This window comes from Xiphophorus maculatus, chromosome 11 (genome assembly GCF_002775205.1).
Source record: "Xiphophorus maculatus strain JP 163 A chromosome 11, X_maculatus-5.0-male, whole genome shotgun sequence".
NCBI classification, from domain to species: Eukaryota; Metazoa; Chordata; class Actinopteri; order Cyprinodontiformes; family Poeciliidae; genus Xiphophorus; species Xiphophorus maculatus.
Genome location: NC_036453.1, coordinates 3,782,423 through 3,804,982, shown reverse-complemented (window position 1 = coordinate 3,804,982; position 22,560 = coordinate 3,782,423). Strand labels below are relative to the sequence as shown.

The window sequence follows — 22,560 nt, the reverse complement described above, 5'->3', positions numbered from 1 at the left end:
ATATAAGCCACTCAGGCAAATGAGAACAACTCTAAAAACCCAAATTCTGCCTTTCATTCATATCTGGAGAGTCAGATAACATTGAACAAACTGTATGAAATACCTTAAATTTACATGAGTTTAAAAATATCTTTGCCTCAAGAACATTTTAAACAGGAGTTATAAGTAATGCAAAGTTGTCTATTATTATTAAATCTTAAAACAAGTGAATTTTGCTCTTGTCATTTACAATATCTTTCAGAAAGTAATAGTTTGTCACATCTACAGGTTCATAACATCAACAGTAATAACCAAATCTTACTCAAGAGTTTAATAAAATTAAGTGCCATAAATGTTCGATTCGCTCTTCACTGCTGATAGTGACAGACGTTGCCGTTCAAAACACTCAGTTTCATGTCTTCAACTCTCAGTGCCACACTGTTACATGCCAGGCAAACATTCGCAAATTCTTGCTTCTTCTCAGGGCAAAATGTTCTCCACCATTTTCATAACAGTCTTTGATAAATGTACCTCCAGTAGAAGGTTTGCCATGTTTAGCTATTAACATTAACATCGTAGCTTGCTTTGGTGGTATTTTCTTTTGACTCACAGGCCCGCGTGAAGAATCGCTGTTGCGATGCCAGTGCAGCTTGGAGCTGCTTCAGTTTTTCAGCACGGTCACTTCCTGTTAGCTTGTTGTATGTGTTAGCATGTTTACTCTGGTAGTGTCTCTTTACGTTGAAATCCTTAAACAAGGCAACCGTCTCATTACAAATTAGACAAGCACAATCGCCCTGATTTTCAGTGAAGAAGTGTTATAATTCCCATCTCTCTTGAAAGCGGCGGCCCTCACTGTAAACTTGTTTTCTTTGCAGTGGCCATGGCAGAAATGAATGGAGAGGGGTTCGCTGCACGGAGGCAGAGACTGATAGTATTAAAGTGGTGCTGCCACCATTTGGTGAAAGGAGGAATTACAGTTTCAAGTTTTATGATTTATTTATTCTGTTTGACAGTGCAGGCGGGCCATAAATAATACATTATAAGACCGAAGCTGCGGGCCGTATGAAATCTGACCGCGGGCCGTGATTGGCCCTCGGGCCGGACTTTGGACATGCCTGGCCTAACCTGAAGTTCCAGTTGGAACTAATGCAATTCAGAAAAATCAAGTAGTTTAGGAATGCTATCGTACACTACTTTAGTTTCAAACAAATCAGTCATTTTCATAAGCATGTAGATTATCATCTTTTTTCTATAAAGAAGGAAAATCAAAGTCAAAGTTCAGAATAATGGAAGTTTAATTCAACAACTCGTGTGTTTGGTGCCTGTCTCCAACGCACATTCTGTGTCCTGTTCGTTGTCGGCCATATTGTCACACATTTTAAAATGGGAAAACACAAATGTCAACTTGTCAGTGGCAGCTTTTACAGAAAGTGAGCCTATAAACACATAACATCAGCGCCTTTTGGTTGTTTCTTTTTGTTAAGTGTGCCAATTTGGAGCTTTGCAGAAAAGGGAAACAGGGAAAAGGCTCTGTGGGATTAGATAGACTCAGCAGACACACCTAGCACAGATATCTACACTACATGCTAACATGCTAACAGTACAAGGCGGAGCTATATACAGGAAAATGTACAATTACTAACAAAAGCTGATTACACATTTCCTGCCTCGTAGTTCAGCTCTGTACATACAGTTGGCATCATGTAGTATTTATTTGGTTAATTACAATTAGAACTCAATTATACAGAGCTGCTTGTAAAACGATTATATTAATTACAGAAAGTTACAGAATATTGTAAAGGGATACATATTTTCTCTCTTCAGCGTTCTTTACATTATAAATGTAACTAAATAAATAAATTCAGTTCTTAATGTACTATCCACAGGACCACATGTCATGATGACACACACATTTAAAACCCTCCCGCGGTCTTAAGAGACGGGGTCAATTGGACCCCACGAGCTTTTTACTCTGTATGCGGTCCGGCAGGGTCGAAATAAACCCGCGTACGCATTTACGAGGTTTGTTGTTGCTGTGTGGTTTTGGTCCGACGAGTCAAGCCCCACACTTCCAGTGACATCTGACGCGCTCCTCCAGAGCGTCGCGCTAAGACAGGGGGAGGGTTAAAAGTGAACACCTTTCCAACACGTTATCATAACGTCGTCTCGCTGCTGATATCCCGTCCCCGGTGGCGGTCCATGTCGGAGTCGTAGTCCGACTCCATCTCAATCTTGACCTGAGGCACAGAGCAGGTCATCCCTCGGCCCATAGGCATGGCCGGTGAAGACGGGCAGGAGATCTTCAAGTGGAGGGTGATGCTGAGGAAGGGCAAGCTCTAGTTACCAGACACACCCACAGCCAAGAACACCAAGGGGCTTACCGGGGAGGACACAGGAAGCCCAGGCATGAGGCATCACCACTCCTACCAAAAAGAGCCCTGATGCCTCATACCCCAGACCAGGAGAGGGTACGGACAGTTTGTGGTGTAGCTTTACAAATAACTTCTCATGTCGGGTCAGTAGAGTTCTTCCAAAACTAAAAACTCTTGAGTCTGATGTGGTTTGTCTGGTAAGGTAACCCAGACAATGTACAGTACTTTGTAAAAAAAGAAAGAAAAAAACCTACATAGTTGAGAAGTGGAAAGGAGATGGATACCTTTCAGCTATTTTTACTGTTTTAATACATATGTAATTGTATCCCATCCCCTTAACACAGATGCCCCTAATTACCTTCAGAGGTCACCTAATTGATTCCAGAGAGTTGATGGAAAGATGGATGGAGCTAAATATGGCTGTCCTGGATGAACACCTGCTAAAGGGACTAATTCCAAATGCATGCCACACAATTCAAGTTTACATTTGTGAAATGCAAACTTCGTAGTTTGTTTGTGTTGTGTTACTGCAAAGACTGTAGTTACATGATTTAAAAAAAAAAAAAGCTCAAGGTTACAAAGACTTTTACAAAGCACTGTACAGATGGACTTTATGGAAATGGCCATACTTTCTAAAACATACTCTGCAGTGATAAATATAGTTTGTCTGAGGCGTAGTCCACACATAGCCGGATATCTGGGAAAACGAATATAGTGAACCCTCGTTTTTCGCGGCGGTTACGTTCCAAAAAGAACCCGCGATAGGCGAAATCCGTGAAGTAGTAACCTTTTTTTTTTTTTTTTACAATTATTATACAATGAAATAATCCATAATACATTGAAACCAAAGAACAAAACCATTTTAAAGGCCCAAGCATTTGTTTAACAAATAAAAGTACTGTATAAACATTTTTTTTTTTTTTTTTTTACAAATAACTACTGTACTGTAAAATGATAATTTTAATCATCAATACAAACTGAAGGCTTCAAATTGCGGAGATCAGCGCCGCCCCACCGCAACCCAAGTCATTGGATTAAATCGGGAGAAAATGAAAAATGATTATGAAAAAAAACAAAACAAAGTACAGTAGGACAAATAGTGACTCGCGTATATTTCACTGCTCTTCTGACTGAGCCGCTGCATCCTGACTCCGCTCTTTAGCGGGTCTTTTTTTTCTTCTAAAGCCCGCGGTGCAGGTGTGTTTTATCATAGAACATAGTTATCGGTAGCTGTTGTCGCTCTTTTTTCTTCTGGTCAAAAAGATTCTTAAATTTGGCAAGCTGTTTTACGTACTGTACATATTATACCGCAACGTTATTGACACACAGGTAGAGAAGAAGCGGAGTGACTGTTTGACCAATCAGAATGCAGAACACAAAGCACGATGCAAATCCGTGATACAGCAGACCGTGAAAGGTGAACCGCGATACAGCGAGGGTTCACTGTACATTTAATTCGTGACAGGACGTTGTTTTGATGCAATCTGATTGCAGATTACGCTGCCCCCTACAGGTTTGGCATGTTAAAGCAACACACAGAGGCGGGTTTGTGTGGATTCGTGTGGATGAACATTTTTCTGAAACCGATCCCTTGTGTACAATATTTTTTTTAGCAATATGGCAGAGATATTTATTTTCATAAATACCCAACTATGTGTGTACAAGGCCTAAAATGTGATAAAAATTGTTATTTATCTTGGTTAAGAACGTTTATCTCACTGATCTTCACTGATTTTCATGACTGACTTAACTTGGTAGAGTTGAGTCAGTCATGAAAACTTTATACAAACTTTATATGGAATCTTGATATTGAATGAAAATTTTAATATCACTTTTCCTTGGAGCTGACATAAATTTATTACCAGGAAAATTATATTTATTGTGTACATCTAACTCCAAAGTGGGAATGTAAATAAATTCAGATCAGTCAATAATCCCTGCTTTTGTTGATAGGTAACCATGCTTCTTTCAAAGCAATGCAGACATTATGGAGTTTTTTTTTTTTCTTCAGAAATGTCAAGCTTGCCACAAAGGACAAAACCAGATAGTTACACATAATATTTAAGTCAGGAGAATCTGTGGCTGCAGGTGAGGGCATTTGGTTCACAGATTATCAAGATGAGGAGAGGCTGAATTTGACATGCAGCTGTGACTGACGCACTACAAAAAACCCCAGCACAGTGAGGAAAAAGAAACAACCAAAACGGAGCCTGATGCATATATGAATATAGGTAACTACAGACAATGGCCTTTATGTACAAGATAAACACCAAACTAAAAAACAAAAGACCATACATCAGGAAATCCCAGGTTATGTTCAACTACACAAAGAAATGGGATCTGTGGTTTCAGGTACAAGACATTTCACTTGATCACCCCCTCCCTCCTCATCGAAAGCGTCCAAAGTGGGAACAGACGTCAGAGAAAAATATTGTCTGCTGAGCTGTGTGTGTACAGAGGGCAGTGCAGTACATGTACAGGATCATCACATTCCAATCATCTGCATTGCCTTAAAGTGCATGGAGAGGAAACTGAAGTCACATTTAAAGATACAGAGAGATTTAACCAGGAGGCGAATCTGCTCTCAGGAAGGAACACGTAAAGTTAACGACTGCGTCTTTAAATGTGATCAGTGACACTGAGAGGTCAACAGAGGAGAGGGTCAAACAGCAGCAATACATTATCTAAAGCTGTGGTATGTAACTTTTATAAAAATATATACATGTTTTCTACTTGTTTGTTAAAACTATCAATATGTCGTGACAGTATGAACCGAGATACATAATCTGTGAAAAAAAAAAATCAATCTCCTCGACCTTCGTCTTGAGCTACTATTGAAGAAATGCACTGCTCCAGACAAAAACAACCTGTCAGAGTCAGGAGGATGGAAAGCGCTGTCAATCATCCTCGTCTGGTGCTGCTAAATGTGCTAAGAGAGACACAACTCACCATTACAGGAATACCGTTTATCTACCATAATCGGTGGCCATGCTAACTAGCATTACCTTTCATGACTCTGCTATCAGGAAGAAGGGTGATTGACAGCGCTAAGACCCGCCTCCTGGCTCTGATTGGTTGTTTCTTGTTAGCACTGGGAGAAGGCAGAAAAGCTTGATTTTTTCAAAGATTATCTGTCTTATACTATCATGACTAGTGACAGTTTTAACAAATATGTAAAAAAAAAAAAAAAAAGTTATACAGTGCAGCTTCATGAGTCTGAACTAATAGCATGTTAATACAACAATATAACAGGACAATTTCCATTTCATGATCAGGAAGGGCAGGACTCAAAGTTAATCCTGAATTTTTAATGTATTAAGGTGAAAAGTAAAGTTAGAGAAATGTATTATTTAAATTATTGAAAATTTCAATAAACAGCTTACTTAGACTGATGTTTTCAGGCATTTATTTCTGTTAATTGTGATGATTTTCTGCTTACAGCTAAAGAGAAGATGACTTTCATGATTAGGATATTACATTAGAGCATTAAAAAACATTGTTACAGAAAATGTGGGCTTAATGAAAAGTATGTTTCATTCCTACTTAGAAGGTTGTTTTCCAAAAGGTGCTTTCAATCTGACAAGCAAGGCTCATCAAAAAGCGTATTTTAATTTATTGAAAATTATTGCTTTTGCGTGGCATATTTCTCTAAATTTTGTTTGTGAAAAACTATGACCTTTGACCTCTGGGCTACTTTCTGTTGATCTATCACATAAAATCTAAAAAAAAAATAACTTAAAGTTTGTGCTCAGAACGTGACAAAGTGAGAAATATGACGTTATTTTACTAAAATAATGTGTTGGTTTAACCAAATGTTCCAAATAAGTTCATTTTTCATTTTGTGATTTTCCAAAAATTCTTCGGAATTATTCATTTGTTTTGTAGCAAACATGAGACCAATGTGTTTCTCCCCCCACCCTTTTTTTATACATTAACCCGGTTGGTTAAATAGCTTTAATCATAATTTTACAACAGTATTTTGTGATTATTCAGATTATGTCTACTTGATATTAACATGTTTAATGATCTGACACATTTAAATGTGACAAAAAGCTAATCTAAAAAAAAGCCTGCAAGTCTGCGAAGGGGCTAAGATGTTTTCACAATACTGCCTCAGGAAAAATTTACTGCTTTCTCTTCACCATATGTTATGGTTATATCATTTATGTATATCTTATGGGGTTTTTTTTTTACCAATTGTGTGAAGCTGTAAGGTCTGAACGGAACCAGTGGGGAAAACAAATGCAACAAGATAAACAGGGAAATTTAAATTCGGAGTATTTGAATACAGAGACTTTTTCCACAGCAAGCCAGAATATTTATTCTGAAATGCTGCGGAAGCAGGAACAGGATGGAATGAGCTCAAATAAAAGAGTGAAGACTTTCCGTTGTGTACCACAAAGAAATAAAGGCTGCGGGAGAACATTTTTTTAATTGTCATTTTTGTGAACCGACCCTTTATATTGTGCAGATTTCCTGTTTGGGACGACATGCGGGTGTGTGTTAAAATACACTACGTGCTGCGGCGCGCTGGCAGTACGCTCCCCACTGAGACTGCGCTACGTCGGGGTAGACCAGGTCTCTGTAGGGGATGTGCAGCTTTAGAACACAGTACCTGCGATCCAGGTCCGACTCGGAGCTGGGCGAGTGGTTGGAGTAGCCGTGGTACTTCTCCTGTGAGCGCCACGCAGTACAGAAAGCAGTCGGTCATCAATGTCATACCCCTGGAATTCCTGCAGGGGGCAGCAGAGGTTTGAGTTTCTCACCTCCTCCTCGCTGTCGTCTGCTTTCGGCTTCTTCTTTTCCTTCTCCTTCCTCTTCTTCTTGTCGTCTTCCTTCTTCTTCTTCTCTTTCTCAGGCAACAGGTCGTCCAGCCAGGCGAGGTCATGCTGGGAGAACATCATGTCCAGCACCTTCCGGATCACCATCAAACCCAGGATCTGGCATTTGACACGCAGAGAACATGTCTTTGTTTAAATACAGCTCACATACAGGTTATGCTTTAAGTATTCACTGTGTAATCCCAGTAAACACTCCGCTCCTTTATTTAGTCTTTTTCAGCCTCATCATAAACATCTTTCATATCTTATCCATTAATATGAACCACTGACAAATAAAAGTTGGCTCGTGGACTTTTCATTTAACTTCTTTTGTCTCCACAAAATCAAGGCTGTTTGTCTGTTGAATGCATTATTTGCAATGTTTGAAGAGAAACATTCTATTTTGACACACTGCTTTGAAAAAGTATTTTGATTTTATTGACTTTTTCTTTTTGTTGTTGTTGCGTTACAAGCATAAAGTTGATCAAATCTCTTTCTAGCTGTGGTAGTTAGCTTTAAAGCAGTAACTCAAGCTGAGCAAGCAGGTGGGGACAGTGGAAAGCAATACTGCAAAACCACAAATTCTTACTAAGTGTTTTTGGTCTAGAGTCTAGTGTAAATATCTTAGTACTCATGAAATAACAGAAAGCTGGCTTATAAGTAACTTTTCATCATGAAATTTGCTAGGTTTGTTTTAAGTCAATAATTCCTAAATATTCATTTTAATATACATATTTAAATTATAACAAGGCATTTTGCCATGTTATAAGTGAAACTTGTGGGGTTCCACAAGACTCAGTTCTTATTCCCTGTTGATTTATATTATATTAGTTATATTATTCCACTTGCTGGCATTATCCAGTCCTTTTCTGATATTTCCTGTAGCGTTGTTTTTAAATCGCAGTACCAGTACTAGTTCCACTGGCAGATTATTTCATTTATAAAAATACCTTTTTTCTATTAGTGAAATAATCTGCCAATGGAACTGATACTTTTTCAACAATATTAAGGAATTATCGCCTTAAAACAAGCTCCTATATATTTGCGAACAGTTACCTGTAAGTTAGTTTGTCTTATTTCAAGTGTACTATGATATTTGCACTAGAAACTAGACCATAAATACTTGGTAAAATGTTGAGTTTTTGCAGTGCAGTGCAATAGGAAATGATATGAACATACCATGACAGGAAAGATGATGGCTAAGAATGTGGATTTGAGGACCCAAAGCACGGCCAGGCATATGATCTGGATAAGTGTGAAGAGATGAACCCTCCTCAGAGGAACGTGACGGAGATAGGTGAAGTCCGGCTGGTGTTTGGACGGCATCAGGTACAACTTGATCCGGTCCCAGAACTGAGAAAAAGCAACGACATCAGAGTGTCCCAACAGAATTATATGCAAATCCATTAGAATAATAATAATAAAAAGCTATTCATTTTCTGACTGGTTTGCTGAAGCTGAGAAAAACAGAATTGGAACTCTTTTCTCCATCCTGTAAAGTTTGAACATGTTGAGCTCGTCATAAATCCTCAGCGGATTGGTCCTCAGAACTTCTCCGTCAGAGTTGATGGTATCAGTCAGCTCACAGCTTTGTTTGTCTGTCAACTCTTAATAAGTGACTTCCCATCTGCTGTCAGCTCAACAATGAGCAAGATGACCAGACAAAAAGAAAAAAAAAGCAATTTATAAAGATAAATGAGAGCAAACAGATGGTCTACCTGGATCCCACTGAGAGAAGCTACACCCATGTAGAGGAAGACGCCATACAGCACAGGCATGGGGATGAACTAAAGCAACAACACACAGGAAATGATATGTTATTCTGTTACAGAATCTCACTTATGCAATATGCTAGCCTCATAAGCATAAAGAAACTCATGGGAAAGCAAATGTTCAGTCAGAAAACTTGCATGTAATGTTTAAATACCACTTCACTAGCAACACGGCTTTAAGTTTGAGCTTGTAGATCTCATTACTTCAAGAACTTAACCATGTGTGGGAGGGTGGAGAAGCTGAAGAGATTCTAAATTTCCACATTTAAAGCAAAAGCTATTGTTTTAAAACATTTGTTCCCTTGTTACTTTGAAAAAAGAATCACTTTGGATGGTGAGCATCTGTGGAAAGCAATTTCTAGATTACACATCTGAATACTTTTGCAAAGTACTCAATAAAAAAATGTGTTACTGATGAAGTTTAGAGTACTTCCTACCTTCAGAATTGGGGCGAGAAAGATGGACACTCCGGTGAGAACAAACACCAAGATGCCCGTTACTCTCTGCTCTCTGTAGGTTTGACAGAAGACATTTCTTTCACAAAGGTTTTCTCCTTGGCTGCATACAGTGTATCATTCTGTTATTTAAAGTGGCAGCCTGAACAATACATTAGCTGTGTTTCCATTAACTGTAAAGTTGCGCAAATTGAAATTATGAAAACAAACATGGCAATTAAAAAAAATTTTTTTTGATAAAAAGTTTTTGTGCTAGGATGATTGAAACACTTTTCGCATCCCACTGTTGATCCGCGTGTTACTACTGGCGAAAATGACAAAGAAAACAACAGGAAGTGGTAGGAAGTTCATAGTTTATCGCTCATGTAAGTGTTTACTTCTGTCGCCGCCATAATTTTTAATGACATCACGTGAACAAGCTTGTTCACGTGTGACTTTAAGTCCTTATTTAATGGAAACACAATAATTGCAAAATTGTTGTTGTTTTTCGACATTAGCGGAAGTTAAACAGAGATTTGCTCACATCTGTTATGGAAACGCAGCTAGTGACTTTATCTGCTTGTAATTGTTTGACCAACCTGACTCCCAGGAACTGCGGCTGCTCTCCTGGAGCGCTGGATTCACTCTCCATCTTCAGGGAATCAATGTGGGCGATGGAGATGACCGTGGCAGCCACGTACCAGGGCAGCCCCAAGAACGAGCAAGCAGCCATAAGAACCCCCACCCAGAACAGGTCCAGGTGGTAGCCACCACCTTTCTGCCATGGAAACCGAACAGATTGCAGCCAAATTTGGATTTAAGTCGGAACCTATTGATATAATGGGACAGAATGAATGAGAGCGTACCTTAAGCTTGTTCTCCTTGCGGTTGACGATGACGGCGCTGATCTGCTGGTCCATGAAGATGAGGATCGTCACGAGTAGGGCTGGAACGAAGCTGGCCAGGTAGATCCACCAGGGGTTCTTTCCAAAAGGCATCACCAGCCAGCCACGGTCCGGCCGTGTTGGCTGCCACACAGGACAGGAAGCTTGATTAGAACAAAAACGGCTGCATTCATCGTCATGGGAGAGGCAACTGTGTAAACAAGTACAACAGATTCGTTCAATTCCATTTATCCGTGTAGCGCCAATTCAAAACATGTCATCTCTGCAGCTGATCCAGAATGCTGCTGCTCGCGTTCTCACTAAAACCAGGAAGATAGAGCACATAACACCAGTTTTAAAGTCTCTCCACTGGCTCTCTGTAGCTCAAAGAATAGACTTTAAAATACTGTTGTTAGTTTATAAATCACTGAACGGCTTAGCACCACAATACATTAAAGATCTGCTGTTGTTGTATCAACCTTCCAGACCTCTCAGGTTCTGGTTCTGGTTCTGCTCTGCATCCCCAGAACCAGAACCAAACGAGGAGAAGCAACTTTCAGCATCTATGCACCACAAATTTGGAACAAACTTCCAGAAAACTGTAAAACAGCTGAAACTGTTTTTACAGTTTAAATCTCGACTAAAAACCCACCTGTTTAGGATTGTATTTGAAATGTAATCAATTACAAATTTATTGATGGAACTTGACTTAATGTTGTGTTTTGATTATTGATTCTATGTTGCTTTGTGTTTCTGTGTTTGTTATGATGTAAAGCACTTTGAAATGCCTTGCTGCTGAAATGTGCTATACAAATAAAATTTGATTGATTGATTGATTGATTGATTGATTGATTGATTGATTGATTGATCGATCGATCTCAAGGCAAAAGGTCAGTTCGGTCCAATCATACATATGTTGCAATGCAGCCATGTTTCCTTCTATTAAATAGTTTCTACCAAAGAAAACCCAGCAGATTGCATGAACTTGCAGCATTCACTCCACATGGATGAGAATTATAGCGTCAATTGATGATGACCGATGATGATCTCCGTAGGGTGGCTGGGCTCTCCCTTAGAGATAGGGTGAGAAGCTCAGTCATCCGGGAGGGACTCAGAGTAGAGCCGCTGCTCCTTCACATCGAGAGGAGCCAGTTGAGGTGGCTTGGGCATCTGGTCAGGATGCCTCCTGGACGCCTCCCTGGTGAGGTGTTCCGGGCACGTCCCACCAGGAGGAGGCCCCGGGGAAGACCCAGGACACGCTGGAGAGACTATGTCTCTCGGCTGGCCTGGGAACGCCTCGGGATTCCCCCGGAAGAGCTGGAAGAAGTGGCCGGGGGGAGGGAAGTCTGGGCCTCCCTTCTGAAGCTGCTACCCCCGCGACCCGACCTCGGATAAGCGGAAGAAGATGGATGGATGGATGGATGGATTGATGATGACCTGCATTGTTGAGTTGCTGACTTTACAGCAATCCTGTCATACCAAGCCTCGCATAGGAGCTTGTTTTAAGTCAATAAGCCTGCGTTCACACTGCAGCCTGAAGTGACCCAATTCTGACTGTTTTGACGTAATGCGACCTGCATCTGATCTATTCATGACAGTCTGAACGGCACAGGTCGAATTCTTTTCAAATGCGACCCAGGTCACAACACCCAATTCCTCAAACCTTGAATAAAAAAGTTTTAGTTGGCAGATTATTTCACTGATAACATAGGACAAATGTATTTTTTCAGTAAAATTCTGCCAGTGGAACAAGTATTAGTACTGTAGTTTAAACGTGAAATCCAGCAGAGTGTCATTGACACAGACGGCCTTAGCGCTGTCAGTCAACATTGCTTATGTCTAGTTAGCATGGTCGCCAATGATTAACTTTTTTCATGGAACTGTGAGTTGTTTCTCCACAATTAGCACATTTAGCAGCATAAACATGAGGTTGATTGACAATACTAAGACCCTCCTCCTGGCTCTGATTGGTTGTTTTTGGTTGGAAGCGGCGTATTTCTTCACACAGCAGTAGTAGCAAAGGGATGAGATCAATCTTTTCACAGATTATCTGTCTCATCTGTCGACATGGTGACAGTTTTAATAATATATGCTCAAAACACATTTTTGTAAAAGTTACACACTGCATCTTTAACTAAAAGGAATGTGTTTACCTTAAATTCAGTTGGGACTATTAGCTTAGGAGTTTTGAGTCCCACCAACATGTCAAGCCCGACAAACGTCATGATGGACATGAAGATGGAGAAGTCACTGATGAGTTTCCTCAGCTGGTAGGACAATAAAAACAAATCCATCGTTATTCGCAGAACTGAAAGCAACTGAAAAGGCTCGCTTGCAAACTGTTTTCCGAACAACTGGGCTACCTTGGTGGGGAAGTAGCGGCTGAACTTGAACTTTTTCAGAGAGACCGTCATGGAGTAGGTGCCAAAGAAGAGGATGAAGGACATGAGCGCCAGATCAGGAACGTACTTGCACGACTTTCCGACCAAAGAGCCTCCGTACTTCAGACACTCCTTCTTGCTCAGCTGACTCCAGTCCAGAGCTGTCACATTCAACTGGGATGGTGGGCGGCAGTGTTGGGCAGACAGGAGAGGGCGAAAAGTGAAGCGTTTCGGCAAAGACACGGACAGAGTAAACATTGTCAGAACAGGTTTTTGAAGTTAGAAACCGCGGAGAAGAGTTAGATGGCAGCAGGACCAATGGTAAGAAACAAACAAAGGTGAAAAAGAGGAAAGCAAAGCAACTTCTCTGTCAAAGACATTAAACGGGGGTTAGCTGTACACAAACTCTTTAGCTCTTTTCCAACTATTTTTGATTTGTTTTGTGGCTAAAAAAAGTAGCAGATTCTGGATACATCAAGCTTACTACACAAACAACCAAAATTTAGTAAAAAAAAAAAAAAGAAAACAAGCACTTACCCCAGAGATACTAGAGCTGTTATCTGGCATTGGAACTAAACCATTGAAGATGATTGCAGCCACTGTTAGTGAATGGTGGAGAGAGACACACACACACACGCACAGAAACACACGGGGTAATGAGACAGAAAATAAGAGTGGGTGAGGAGGAAAACAAAAGGGAAGCAAAAAGAAATGCAAAACATGATGAGAATTCAACTGCTGGACATCGCTGTGAGCACTTGCAGACACATGCGGACAAACAAAACGGTACTCACTTGCAAAAGGCGGCAGCCAAATTGTTGGTGCGTGGTGAAAGCAAACAAGAGACAAATCAGTTACAAAAATCAATGTCCACTTAAACTACTGCTAATCTCGGTGAATTTCAAAAACAAATTAATGGACATGAACGTTGCAAGAGGTAGCTTTTAAAGAAATAATAATTATCGATCCCTCCATCGGTCTAGTTTTGGGAAGCAAAACTTAGTGATTCACCCAGAGAGAAGGTTGTAGAAACCTTGAAAAAACGGGTTGAGATGTAGAACATCTTAAAGCTTTTGTACAATGGTGTATTAGGGCTTTTGTAGACAGAGAAACAAAATGAGTACGTTTCTGAAAAAAAAGTGTGAGATTAATCTAAGACATTTTCTAGAAAAAAACAAGGACATTGTTTTGGTCCAAAAGTCACAAATTTGCAAGAAAAAAGTAAAAAAATTTTTAGATTTATCTCTAAAATTTCCAAGTTTTTGCAGAAAATTTCAGAGATTAATTTCAAAATCTCTGTTTTTGCACAGCTGAATGGTCGCCACAGGACATTAAAGAACTTCTCAAACATGCATGAAAGAATCAAAGCGACACTCCAAGTATGTTTTTGGTGAGGGTATTACATTATATCACAATGTAAAGTTGATTTTACATGACACTGCCCATTTAACATTACACCTTAATGGCAGACCAAACTGACCAGCCACTGTTTGTCACAACAGCTGCTTGTCTGCGGCGCTATACCTTGTACCAACACAATGTCAAACTAGAACTGCAAGCAGTTATCAATGAGTTCTGAGCCCCACCCGACTGCAGAGAGCTGCAGGGAAGAATGGACCAAACTGCCTAAAGATACGTGAGGTGAGCTGGTGGCATCAGATTGCAAAAGACTTGAGGCTGGAATTACTACCAAGGTTGAGTCAACAATGTAATAAGCAAATGCTGTGAATACTAATATGATTTCTTAGTTTTCTAGTTTGAAAAACTTTGGAGTAATGCCGTAAAATTATAAAACATGGAAAAAGTGAACGACTACTTTCCAGATGCAAAATAACTTCCCTTTTTATTTTGGAAAATAAGAAGGGAAGTTATTGTGGGTATTTGAGTTTTTCTGTGTGTTTATTTTAGGTTTCTGTGTCTATTGAGTCTCCATGTTGTCCTGTCTACCCTTGATTGTTCCCAGGTGTGTCACGTTTCCTGATTACCCTCTGTGTTTTTATACCCACCTGTGTCTCTGTGTCTTTGTCGGGTCCTTGTCGTTTCTGTCTAGTCAAGCTGTCAAGTCTATCATCCAGTTATACCAGTTGCTACCAACTCTGAGCTTGTAGTGTCTTCTTATCTGTGCTGCTTGGATTTTGAAATTCCTTTTCATCATTAAATCATCTTTATTCACTACAACCTGGGTCCTCTGCGTCAGACTCACCACCTCACCGCATTTCATGTCAGTTATTTTCCATTTTTATTTCACAAACCCCTGCCATCCCAAAGAATGTCCTAAATAACCCTCCCCGCTGATTTCCCTGGGCCAAGGGGTGAACTCACTCGGGTCTGGGGCCAGGCACTCGCACTTGTAAGTGGTGACATAGTCTGGTTTGAAGTCGGTGTTGATGGGGTAGTACTTGAAAGAGCCCACCATCTTCTTGATGGCGTCCGAGATGAAGATGAAGGAGATGAGGCTGGAGAAGCCCTCCTCGGTGAAGCGGGTCATGTACTTGATGATGTAACTGGCGTCTGAAGCCACCAGGATGAAACACTGCAGGCACGAGTGGATGCCGATCCACAGCCGCAGCTCCATGTAGTCTATGCCATTGTTCCTTTGGACGGGAGAGGTCCAAGGAGGAAAAGAAGTCCAAATGAATAGACAGGTACAAATTGGTGCACTTCTTTATGCCATCAAAAGTACAGTTATTTGTCTGTTTCAAAGTAGATTAAAGCCATAGAAAAGTGAGGCTTAATAGGGGGCGTCCAAAGCCAACAGCAGTACCGCTGACACAGCATTTAGTTTTTCTGATGGATCGAAATAGTCTATAAAAAAAACAACTCACTTGCTGAAGTCAAACAGGAGCTTTTCAAAGATCAGAATGGGTCCTGTGGAACTGAGGATGATGAGGGGCTGACCGCCGAAGAGGCAGAAGACAGATCCAGCCAAGGCAGTGCCCAGGAAACTCTCCATCACACCCTGGTGGAGGAAATGGAGAGAGAGATTGAAAGCGGATGGAAGGAGGTAAATGAAAAGAGTCGAAGCAAATGCTGAAAAGGAAAATGCGACAGTTAGCAGCTTAAGCAAAATCTTTGCCCTGGGAGCCAAAACTGGCAAATTAACAGGCCAGCCGCAAAAATGTATTGAATTAAATTGCAAAAATGAGCATATTTGTTAGCATTCAAGCTAAACTTAGCATTTTTTACAGTCAAAAATGTAACAGAATAAGTAATGATTTCTGATCAGCACTTTCTTATTGTCACTACTTATAATATCTACAGGTATAATGCACTTTATAATAGGCATGAGCAATAGTAGGATGCTACAAGCATGTAAGAGTGTTGTGATGTTGATAGTAATATGTTTTTAATGTCCTTTTGTGACAGCAACCTGCTGAGGGACCAAAATAACTCTAAGACTAAAATTCACTGGAAGCTGAATAAGCCCTGAAGGGTTGTCCTGAGGTTACAGATCGGATTGCTCTTTGCCAGCCACATGGAGATTAGTCATTTTGAATTGAATTGGACACATTGACTTGAAATGTTCCATAATGTATGAAAAGTAAAATATGCATATAATAAGTTATGAGAAATTTCATTTCTATGCATGAAAGGTTATCAGCTCATAAATGAATTATCAATAAATAAATACAAAAGTTGTTTCCATTGAGTGTGATTGTTTGTTACCTGGTAGTTGTCTGTGGCGTCTCCAAGGAGACCACCAAAGGTGATGGCATTAGTGATGCAGCCCAGATAGATGAAGAGCACAGCGGAGATGGACTGGATGTGGAATCCCTCGTAGAAATCGCTGGGCAGGAACGGAAGTTTCCGCTTTATGTCCAGGTACAGGCCACCGCAGAAACTAAAACAGTGACGCACTCGATGGTTAGGATACTGTACACTAAAGTGCAGAGTAGAACATTTTTCTGTGAATTCACCTGAAAATCACAGAAATTTGCATAGATAACATCCATGTTATGTTATCTATGTAATCATAGATAAAATAACATAACTTTGTTTACATAGATGTGTTTCCTGATATCTATGTAAACATGAGCAAAACAACACAATAAACCCTGTTTAAGACTCATGTGATTCAGCCCGCAGGTTACAGGACGATCACCAAAATGGCCACCATTTTCTGCAGTGCCACACTGCAGCTTGATAGCGGCAGCTGAAGACATACCAACCCCTCTATCCGGTTTGAATTTGTACCAAAATCATTTGTGCGACGACAATTACAATTCTGATTTTCTTGCCATGTGCCAGATATCAATCAATCAATCAAATTTTATTTGTATAGCACATTTCAGCAGCAAGACATTTCAAAGTGCTTTACATCATAACAAACACAGAATCACAATGCAATATAGAATCAATAATTAAGTCAAGTTACATCAATAAATTTGTAATTGATTACATTTCAAATACAATTCTAAACAGGTGGGTTTTCAGTTGAGATTTAAAAGAAGTCAGTGTTTCAGCTGTTTTACAGTTTTCTGGAAGTTTGTTCCAAATTCGTGGTGCATAGATGCTGAAAGCTGCTTCTCCTCGTTTGGTTCTGGTTCTGGGGATGCAGAGCAGACCAGAACCAGAAGACCTGAGAGGTCTGGAAGGTTGATACAATAAAAGCAGATCTTTAATGTATTGTGGTGCTAAGCCACTAAGATAGTGACTGTTTGTGTCCAACCACCTACCGACCAGTGAAGGCCAGCTCCTCTCCCAGTTCATGCTGCACCGGCATCTCCTCGTCCTCAGAGAGGCCGCCCCCTTTTCCAGCCGTGCCGTTCATCTGGCCCAGCTCGTTCAAGGAAAACACAGACTTTCTGCAGAAAAAACCCCACAAATTACATCTGAGTCGAAAGGATCTTTATAGTGATGGCAAACTTTGATTGCTGCAGACAGGAGGGTGTGATTACACCCATCATTAAGCTCTTATCTCCTGCTTTCATGCGCGGCACAATCTATTTTGCCACTAAGTCTGTATCATGGACGACAAAGCGGCTTTGGTTGACATTGTGAGTGGTTGTAGACGCATTTTAGCACGGCTCCTTGAGCTTAGAAAAACACAAACCTTTTGTCAGCTGTGGGGACTTTCTTTGGAGGCTCAATGCGGATTTTGGGATCCCATTCTCCAGGTGGAAGCACAATCACTTCATCCAGAAACTCATCGATGCCAGCTATCAGGTCCTCCCGATCTCTGGCTTTGTAGGCAACATCACTGAAAAGCTTGATGGGGAGGAGAGAGGAAAGGAGAAGGGTTTACGCATTCACTTTGTTTGTAAGATGTTCAAACCAAACCGAAATAGTCACAGTAAAAGTTTTATGAAACTTATAGGCTGCTTGTACCCAGTTTATGTTAAAATTATGACAATAAAATATTAACCCTCAAATCTTACCGATGTAGATGCAAGTTATTTAAAAAATACAGTCTGATACGTTTTTGTCTGCAAAACCGATTAAACAGCAAAGATTCATCTGAAAGTTGCAGAACAATCTGCTGTGTAAGTTCAGAGCAGAAGCCAGGGACAAAATCCCTGTGATGTTTTACAGTAATCATATTATTATTCTCAAGTTTCAATGTGTTTGCATTAATAAATGCAGTCTAATTACCAACACCCCAATTTCCTCCTCATGAAATGAGTTTCCTTACATAAAATATGTTCCCAAACCTGAAAAACCCAGTCGGTTTTCATCGTGCAATCTGCTGTTACAGCTTCAGTACGCAGTTTTTAGATACTTTTTTCTTTACATATTTGTTAAATCTGTCACCATGTCGTGAATGTATAAGACAGCCACTCTGTGAAAAAAAACCAAACTCCAGCTCCTCTGTCTTCTCCCAGTGCTAACTAGAAACAACCAGTTGTAGCTAGGTGGATCTCCTCCACCTCCTCTCTGACCTGTTACTGCCATCTGAAGAAATGCATCACTCCCAACCAAAAACAACCAATCAGAGCCAGGACGCAGGTCTTAGCGCTGTCAATGACCTTCCATGCGGCGCTGCTCATCCCCCTTGCTCTCTGTTACGATACAGTTTGCAGAGCCTGTTGTCCATGCTCAGTCTAGTTAGCATGGCCACTGATAACAGCGGATAAAAGGTTTTCTTGTAACAGTAAGTTGTTTCTCCACCATTGTCACATTTAGTAGCAAGTACATGAGGTTGACGGGCAGCAGTAAGCCCCGCCTCCTGGCTTTGATTGGTTGTTTTTGGTTGAGAGCAGTGCTGTCCTTCAGATGGCAGTAACAGCTCAGAGAGGAGGTGGAGGACATCCGTCTTTTCACAGGTTATATGTCTCATATTATACTGACACAACATGGTGATAGTTTTAACAAATATGTAAAAAATATATTTTTCATAGAAGTTACATGCAGGTTTGAAATATGAAATGGGTTTAAGATTAATGATACATTTTATGGAAATAATACCAAAGCAAAATCTCAATATTTAAAGACAACAACATTATCACTTTAGCAAGCCTCAAAGTGAGGCTTCTGGTCAAACCATCTAATTGTTGCCAACCAATCAGGAAAAGGGACATACTGCACGTACAGCTTTCAACAGCAGCTCACTGTCTTTTCTGAAAATAACAGCAGATCTTCTCAAACAATGTCACTGTCAGCACTGCTCCGCCTAACAAAGACGGGATGCCACAGAGGCATTTTTTCACACAGTGACAGACACTTACATCATCCACCATTAGGGTCGCTATAGCCCTGCCGATCTCATTATAAGACTTGGCCTTTCCTTGGGGACCCAACAGAACAAACAGGAATCTGCAGACAGGAAAACACATGTAAGGGATGTGCTGGCAGGTCAGATGTCCGCTGCAGAGGAGGACACCTGTCTCACCTGGTGGGAACTGGCACTTCTGTCAGCCCTCCGAGCGTCGTGGCCTGAGCCAGACGGACGAAGGCGACAAAGGGTTTGTTCAGGAAGTCCACTTCGCCCACTAACACGTTGGATGCCTCGGCGTCTCTGGGGATTTTCTTCATGAATTTGTTTTTTAGCTGCGGCAAAAAAGGAAGGAAAAAGTAGGAGTATGTTGAGATATAACTGTCAGGTGGCAGCAATGTTTCTAAAGTTAACATATATCTGGCCGTACATTTATGACTAAATCTGCATTATAGCCATTGCTAACAGTGCCTTCCAAATGTATTCACACACCCAGGCCAGTCACAATAGCAGCATTTTCTAGACGGTAAATTGCTCCAACAATTGTTGCGATAAACGATCATGTTGTTGTTTTGAGAACATTTTCAAGTGTATATTGATAAGGGCATAATGATGCAAGTTCTCGCTCCCAAAGATCGATAAACTGTAACTGTGTAAAGAACGCTTCAAATTGGAACTGGGTGATATTTTAAATATCCAAAATAAAAGACGTTAACCAAAAGCAATAAACAAAATGGGAGAAGAAAACCAAAAATATGAATCATCCAAATGTAAATTATTGAGCTCATTTTGATTCATTGTGCTATTAACTGATTAACTGCTTATTGCGACAGGCTTACACACACCTTGGCATTCCTCACTTTACAGTCATTTCTCACTTTGTATCGGGATTTTACAATATGAACCAACCAGACTTGCCGAGAAAAAAAAGTGATGCATGTACAGTATATATTTTTTAAAAATCAAATGAGTGGCACACATTTGTACTCTGCCCCACTTAAATAAATAGAGTTAATTTGTTACAAGTAGTCAAAATAGATTTATCCAAACTAACAATGTATGCCACACTTTTCAATGTGTTATTAGTAAAACCTTTTGAAAACAGTGTCGTTATTATTCCACTTCACGGTGGTTTACAGAACCGATGCCAGAAAATAACAGAAGAATGATGGCGTGGCATGTTTTTTTTATGAAGTATAGCCTGAACAAACTTATTCATGAGGGATTTTAATTTTGTCTCTTATTTAATGGAAACATCGCAATTTCAAAATGGTGGGGTTTTTTTTGCAATGGGAACGCAGCTACAGAGAAACATCCAGGGACCTGAACACTTTTGTCAGCTCTGCAGGTCATGTCTTCTATATTTTATGATTTCTAAATACGAACTAAACAAAAAACAAAATGCAAAATTCGTTTAAAATGTCATCGACTGTTGTTTTTAATGCTGCTGCAGTTACCAGATCTCTAAATAACAACCCAAGAGTAACAACTTTTTATCAGTCGCTTCTCTACATTTAGAAGTGACAAACTAGCATCCTGTGTGGCTTTCTGAGCCAAAAGACCCCTGAGAACAAATGAATGAGGTTAAACAATGATGGCCGACATACTGTAGCTGTGACGGGACGAGCCGTGCCAGTCCAGGCTGACCTGCCTGGCCTGCGCGTCAAGGTGCGGCAGGAAATCGGGCAAAGGCTCAAAGATGCTGAGTAACCGGGAAGCTTTTGCCAATAATCCACAGCCTCAATCTGTGACTACATGTGAGCTCTAGGCACGCGGACCGGACAATGAGATCCATGGTCCTCCCCGCTCCAGCTCGATATTGACGCTGACAGTACAGTGCAGACACACACACACACTGTGACAGCAAAAAAAAATTTTAAACCACTTGTCCATTGTTGCATGTAACCGACTGTACGACTGTAACACTGGTCGCAGGAATCCTTGCTCCTGTGGCTGAGCTAACAAAGGCCGCTCATAACCCGCATCGTGCTCTCTGAAACAAATCATCATTCAGTGTTTTTTTTCTACTTCATCCCTCCCAGAGAGCGACACCTCATCATGACCCGACTATTTCAAAGCTCAGCAGCCTGATCCCCACAACAACAGCACGCCCCCGCAACTGCCCCAGCATGTGTCTCTGGGTTTAAATCGCATTATTGAATCGGTCGGTTCCGTGTGTGTTTGCACGCTTCCTATCCCGCTTTTTACAACAATTGGAATGAAAGAGGAATTGCCAATGAGGCAACTGAGACAAGAGACGGGTGATTTCTCCTGTAATACAGAGCAGCAAAGTGAGTATAGCTTGTAAGCTAACAAAAAATTAGACCAATTAAGAAATATAAACTCTAAATGTTTTTGGTAGATATCAGGATTTAGTGATTGCATTTCTACACAATGAGCGGTTGGTCTGTGAAGTCACAGTTGGAGCCCACCTGGTCTGTGCTGGGAGTGTCGGCAATGTCGTTCATACTTCTGCTCTGAGCATGACCTGGAAGGGAAAAACACTCACTGAAAACTCAAGTCTACATCAAGTTTCCTATTGTGTTATACAGTGCTTAAGTAAACTGCTAGGTTTGCAGCAATAGAGTCTATTAAGGAACCATTTTAACACCGAGAACGCACTATGTGTTGTACAATTGTAAGCTAGATGTAACAAGATGCACACATTTCAAAATGTTTCCCTTTTGTCCCATCAGTTGACAGAATGTGTATGTTTTCAGTGAGAGGTTGGCCATCATGTTCTTTTTCATCAGCAGCATTTTGCTTTTGGATCTCTTCCTGAGGAAAGAAAGGTCTGCTGTACTTTAGATGTTGCTCTGCATGACATGTGTACACATTTATTAACAGTGAAGGCATACTCCTGAAATGTTTTAAAGATGAATTCATAGTCCACTGGTAAGCGTGGATTGTGAATGAAAACGAATGAAATTAGGGAGAACAGGGCCTTACAAAAGCATTTGCGTTCCTTTATTTACTCCCAATTTACAAGAATTTTCTTGTAAATTTTGTAGTTTTGGTGTATTTCACTCTGAGTCTAGGCGCTGTAACTGAAATTAAAATTTTTTTTATGTTTTAGGACTTAGGAAAAAAAGCCTAATAAAAACTGATTGTAGCAAAACAGCACTCACGCAGGCGTCCGTAGTTAGCAACTTGCTGCTTAACTCGTAGATCTTCTGTGGATCGGTTAAAGTTCGGTCCTTGACCCTGACCTGGACCCGGACATATTCCACCTCGGGGCGGTACGCTCCGACCTGACAGCGGCGGGG

At 40.5% G+C, this 22,560-nt stretch overlaps 1 protein-coding gene across 1 annotated transcript in view; it reads right to left on the bottom strand.

Annotated features, from left to right (window-relative positions):
• Positions 1–1,256: 1,256 nt before the first annotated feature.
• Positions 1,257–22,560, bottom strand: part of LOC102219504 (electrogenic sodium bicarbonate cotransporter 4-like) — a 38,660-nt gene continuing 17,356 nt past the window's right edge. The window contains exons 7-26 of the mRNA XM_023341760.1: positions 22,423–22,545; positions 21,727–21,782; positions 19,472–19,629; positions 19,308–19,395; positions 17,696–17,850; positions 17,319–17,447; positions 16,309–16,483; positions 15,468–15,601; positions 14,965–15,236; positions 13,180–13,214; positions 12,625–12,816; positions 12,415–12,528; positions 10,244–10,405; positions 9,977–10,155; positions 9,381–9,453; positions 8,890–8,958; positions 8,351–8,524; positions 7,118–7,291; positions 6,967–7,025; positions 1,257–2,298 (exon numbers count right to left, since the gene is read on the bottom strand). Coding sequence (XP_023197528.1) covers positions 2,133–2,298; positions 6,967–7,025; positions 7,118–7,291; positions 8,351–8,524; positions 8,890–8,958; positions 9,381–9,453; positions 9,977–10,155; positions 10,244–10,405; positions 12,415–12,528; positions 12,625–12,816; positions 13,180–13,214; positions 14,965–15,236; positions 15,468–15,601; positions 16,309–16,483; positions 17,319–17,447; positions 17,696–17,850; positions 19,308–19,395; positions 19,472–19,629; positions 21,727–21,782; positions 22,423–22,545 — 2,687 coding nt within the window. The 3' untranslated portion in view covers positions 1,257–2,132. The remainder of the gene's footprint in view (positions 2,299–6,966; positions 7,026–7,117; positions 7,292–8,350; positions 8,525–8,889; positions 8,959–9,380; positions 9,454–9,976; positions 10,156–10,243; positions 10,406–12,414; positions 12,529–12,624; positions 12,817–13,179; positions 13,215–14,964; positions 15,237–15,467; positions 15,602–16,308; positions 16,484–17,318; positions 17,448–17,695; positions 17,851–19,307; positions 19,396–19,471; positions 19,630–21,726; positions 21,783–22,422; positions 22,546–22,560) is intronic.